This window comes from Dasypus novemcinctus, chromosome 22 (genome assembly GCF_030445035.2).
Source record: "Dasypus novemcinctus isolate mDasNov1 chromosome 22, mDasNov1.1.hap2, whole genome shotgun sequence".
Classification (NCBI taxonomy): domain Eukaryota; kingdom Metazoa; phylum Chordata; class Mammalia; order Cingulata; family Dasypodidae; genus Dasypus; species Dasypus novemcinctus.
This window is the reverse complement of record NC_080694.1, coordinates 3,643,556-3,648,570: the sequence shown is the minus strand read 5'-3', so window position 1 is coordinate 3,648,570 and position 5,015 is coordinate 3,643,556. Positions and strand designations below refer to the sequence as shown.

The 5,015-nt window shown below is 38.7% G+C and overlaps 1 protein-coding gene across 1 annotated transcript; it reads right to left on the bottom strand.

Moving 5' to 3' along the window:
* Positions 1 to 2,672: 2,672 nt before the first annotated feature.
* Positions 2,673 to 3,620, bottom strand: LOC101420801 (olfactory receptor 14C36-like). Its single transcript, XM_004475207.1, has one exon. It carries the CDS (start codon positions 3,618 to 3,620, stop codon positions 2,673 to 2,675), a length of 948 nt encoding a protein of 315 aa, XP_004475264.1.
* Positions 3,621 to 5,015: the final 1,395 nt, after the last annotated feature.

Sequence of the window (5,015 nt, the reverse complement as noted above, 5' to 3'; positions counted from 1 at the left end):
CAGACAAAGTTTTTATAACTTCAAAAATACATATATTTGTAGTGCTTCTTTTATTGACCTTCTTATTTAACATTTCTGATTACCTTCATTTTTTCCTGTGAATGCTTGTTACCATTCTTTGTCATATTTTTATTCTAATACCATTTTGTTCCTACCTCCTGATATTGTCAAACATATTTTTTCTCTCCTTGTTTTTTTAAATGTTGCATTAAAAATATATATGAGGTCCCCATATACCCCCGACCTCCTCATCACACTCCCCCCACATCAACAACCTCTTTCACCATCATGGCACATTCATTGCATTTGGTGAATACATTTTGAAGCACTGCTGCACCACACAGAGAAGGGTTTACATTGTAGCTTACACTCTCCCCCAGTCCACCCAGTGGGCCATGGCAGGACATACAATGTCCAGCATCTGTCCCTGCAGTACCACACAGAACAACTCCAAGTCCTGAAAATGCTCCCACATCATATCTCTTCTTCCCTCTCTCTACCCCCAGCAGCTACCGTGGTCACTTTCTCCACATCAATGCTACAGTTTCTTCCATTACTAATCACAATAGATCCATAGTAAAGTATCAGTAAGTCCACTCTAATCCATACTCTATTCCTCCATCCTGTGACCCTGAAATGGTTATGTCCACTCCACTTCTGTATCGAGAGGGGGCTGAGATTCCACATGGATGATGGATGCAATTCTCCTGCTTGCAGTTGTGGGCATTCTTGGTTCCCTGGTGTGGTGGTTGACCTTCACCTCCCCGTTAGCTGGCTGGGGTAAGTCCAATGAACCAGAGGGTAGCAATTAAAAGTCTTCTTAGGCTCAGGGCCCAGCTGTCACATGGACAGTCCAGAGATTCAGGCCTCCTGAGTATACATCAACCTCAGCACCAACCACAGGTTCAGTAAAAGTGACAGAAGAGGCATGTGTAGAAAGGTCACATCTGAGTCTAACTCTATCACACTCAGGGATACAAACTTCAGTGTAGGGCCAACTGACATGGCACTGAACTCTATAGCCATCTGCCATGACTATAGAACCTGTGGGTCTCTGTAGCCCTCAGGAGAGCCAGTACCTGGAGTTGTATCTACTTTGGCTATCTCTGGGATCCTGCTGAGGCAGGTATAAGCTTGACCCCTCTGAGGACCTCCCTACTCTTTTTCGGAGACTCATAGCCATATAAACTCATTTGTCTTTTCCATTTCCCCTTTTTACTAAAGATCAAAATACAGTTTTTAACACCTGATCCTACATGGCTGAGACATTCTGCTGGTCTGAGTTGACCTTTTTATGCAAGGTGTTTTTCTTGTTACATCACCAGCTGGTGCTTGGTAGTAATCCTTCAGCACCAGGGAGGCTTATCCCTGGGAGTCATGCCCCACACTGGTGGAAAGGTAATGAATTTACATACTGAGTTTGGTTTAGAGCGTGGCCACATTTGAACAATATGGAGGCTCTCAGGAGGCACCCTGGAGCTCTAGGCCTAGTTCATACTTCAGGTGCACAGGCTCATAAACATAGTCATCTGTATCAGGGCCTCATTGTTGGACCATCTTTCTTAGTTGGTCTTTGCCATTGCATTTGGGAGAATGTTGCTCTTCCACTGGGGAATGTGATAGAGCTCCCCCGTCTAGGAACTCAGCACTCACTCGGTTGTCATTTTTAACTGTAACTACATGAACATATCCAATCATTTTTATGTACCCTATATGCATGCCCTGGAGAACTCCCTCCCAACCATATGTTGTGAACTAATTCTCTACTTCTCTTGAAATAATGGAACTACAAATTGCATCAATGATGAGATGTTTTGCCCATAATGTTAATAAGAATTAGTAAATGACTATATCATATACAGGTAGGTAGGCATGTGAATAGAATGTTGGCAGGAGTACAAATTTGCCATCAATTTTATGAAGCTAATTGGTGTTATTTACAAATATGTAAAATCTATTTTATCACTTGTTTTCAAATTATTTATTTTAGAAACATTTTTCATATGTGAACAAAAATTCAGGTACAATAATAATATTCAAATTATTCTTGAAACTTAAGAAGGTTGTTATTGAGAACTGTCTATATGTTACTTTATTTCATATAAAAGTTGCATTGAAAGAGGAGGTTGAAATTCAAGTAAATTTGATTTGCACATACTTGTTAAGTCTCACATGATTAAATCTTGATAATATTTTTTGCTTAATGATACATATTAAAAGCTTAACACCGAAGCCCAATACACATCCAACCCAGACAACATATATGAAAATGTATATGCAAAGCAATGTCTGGAGGTAAGTATCTTCTAGATCACCCACTATATGTGTTTTGTTCCTCTGGTTGTTCAGTGACTGATTCCATTTCAAAGCATCATACAAAAGAAAAGATTTTAAAAAATCTGTCACACGGTTTTCTTCACTTGGCTACTGACTGATTATCTATTAAGTCCCTTTGTGATAATCCAACAACAGTGTTATAAACCCTGATTAGAATTCAAATTGCTTTACGAAAAGTATTTTTAAAAAGGTCAAAAATAAACAGACATAATGACTAGGAGGAAAAGACCTACTCTGAGATCAAGGAGGAGCACTAATGAATCACAGGTAAAAAGGAATTCCATGAAACACTAGTCTGAGAATTGATTTTTTTTTTATGATTGGAAAATTCAGCTTTAAGCAATTATGCTTTTTCTTGAGTAAAGCTTTCTTCTCATAACTCCCTTTACACCTTCCTTTATCTGCTTGTTTCTAAGACTATAGATTATCGGATTCAAGAAAGGAGGGACTATAGAATAGAACACAGAAGTGAGCATATCCTGATATGGGGTTGAGCTGGAGGTTGGCTTCACATATACTGTAACTGCTGAGCTGACAAAGATGGTCACCACAAAGATGTGAGGAACACAGGTGGAAAAGGCCTTTCCTCGCTCACCTCTGTTTGGAAACTTGAGCACAGTAGAAAATATGTGAAAATAAGACATGATGATGAAGGCAAAGCAGCCACCAGCAACCACCACTGAAGAGATGAAAATTAAAATTTCATTGTTTAAGGTGTCAGAGCAGGAGAGCTTCAGAAGAGGGGGGATGTCACAAAAGAACTGATGCACTACATTGGACTGACAGAAGGACAGCCTGAATGTGTTGCCAGTGTGGAATCCAGAATGGACCAGACCACTGAGTATAGAGGCCAGAGTCATCTGGACACAGACCCGAGGGTTCATGATCACAGTGTAGTGGAGGGGCTGGCAGATGGCCACATAGCGGTCACGGGCCATGATGGTGAGGAACAGAGTCTCTACTGTTACAAATGCAACAACAAGGAAGATCTGAGCTGTACATCCAACCATGGAGATTGCCGTGTTGTCAAGCAGGAAGATGACACATGCCTTGGGAACAGTGACAGAAATGTAACACATGTCTAATACAGACAGATTCCTAATAAAGAAATACATGGGGGTGTGAAGTTTCCAATTGACAGTGATTACTGTGACAATGAGAAGATTCCCCATCAGGGTAGCCAAGTACGTCAGTAGGAATAGCATGGCATGTAAGACTCTAAGCTCCCACACATCAGAAAATCTTGTAAGCAGGAATTCAGTCACTGTGGTGAAGTTGGGCATCTTAGGAAACTTTCCCTTGGCAATGAAAAGTCAGACAAATAACTCCTAAGAAACATGGAGGATTCACATGTAGAAGGAATAAATCTAAGTTCATATATTGTCTCACATTAAAACATTTCTATTTGATTAAAATGTTTTGGTCAATAGGTTATAACATACTTCCTCATGCCACTTTGGGCCCCCTGCTTTTTACACTTGTTTCCAGAATAAGGGTAGCAGTAAAGTGTAATGTTTACTAGCTTGTGCATATGTTTGCATCTATTTCTATCATTTACTAGTTATAAAATGGACCTACTGGAAGTTAAAGATTTGCCTAGAAGATTAAAAAAGATTTAATATAGGTAATTTTTATGCATCCCTGTCTCATTAGTCCTATTTCATGAATGTTAATAATTATGATAATATGATGACCTTGTAGAATCTGAGTAGAGATTGGAGGGTACTATTTATTTGAGCTTATCAAATATTATAATCAATTATAATCCATTCCATGAATACTAAATTGTTCCCATTGAATGCCATCATACATTTCTCATGCTTCTCCATGTGCTCCTTGAATGTACATATGTACTTAGTTTTCTCTGTTCAAAAGAATCACTGGCAACTCTTGATAGTTAGATATTAATCTGTGGGGAAAACTATGCATTGATAACATCAGGGTCACTAAATTTAATGTTTATTCTTCTGTGTTGTGTCAAATACCATCATACTTTCCCATAAAACCTGAATATATTTCAGAACATGAATAAGCTGATATAGAAAGGTATTGCTTGATGTGTGGGTCATTAATGGATGTTATATTCACACCTGATTGCTTCATAAAGTTCTTTTCACAATCACCCTTAGCGAAACCCTTACTTAACCCTCAAGTGCTAAATGTTTTCTTCTGAAGTTCCTTCAGCTTTGAGTCATATTTTAACTCATCATCAAAATGGGAATGGATTTCCCTGTTGCCTTGAAACCACAGAATGTATTTTTCAGACTTGCTTATCCAGCATCTCTAATCCTCAGTGCTAATGCACTTCACCTGCCTGCTCTGTGTCCTTTTTCTCTGGACAAATGTAACTACTTCTAGAGAAACTCTGCTCCCTGTAAGAAGGCAGGATGCCTGCCACTTTGACCTCCTGAGCTCAAGAATAAAAGCTTTCTATCTCTGCTCCTCTTTATTTCCGAATTATTCAAAAAATTACTTCAATAAGGAGCTGTTCTTGTTTTATAGCAACAAGTTTACTGGAAACTTAAAACAGCATTGTATGATGACTCTGATTAAAAATAGCTAACGTTGCTATTTATAAGCTCTAACCTTTTTAGGCCAGCTTCTTGCAGAAGTTGAGATCTTAAAAATAATGACAATTTTATTCCTCACTAAATTCCATATCAGACTTCTTATACTGT

Coding starts and splice junctions, on each gene's coding strand:
- LOC101420801 (XM_004475207.1), bottom strand. CDS start 3,620: ATGCCCAACTTCACCACAGTGACTGAATTCCTGCTTACAAGATTTTCT.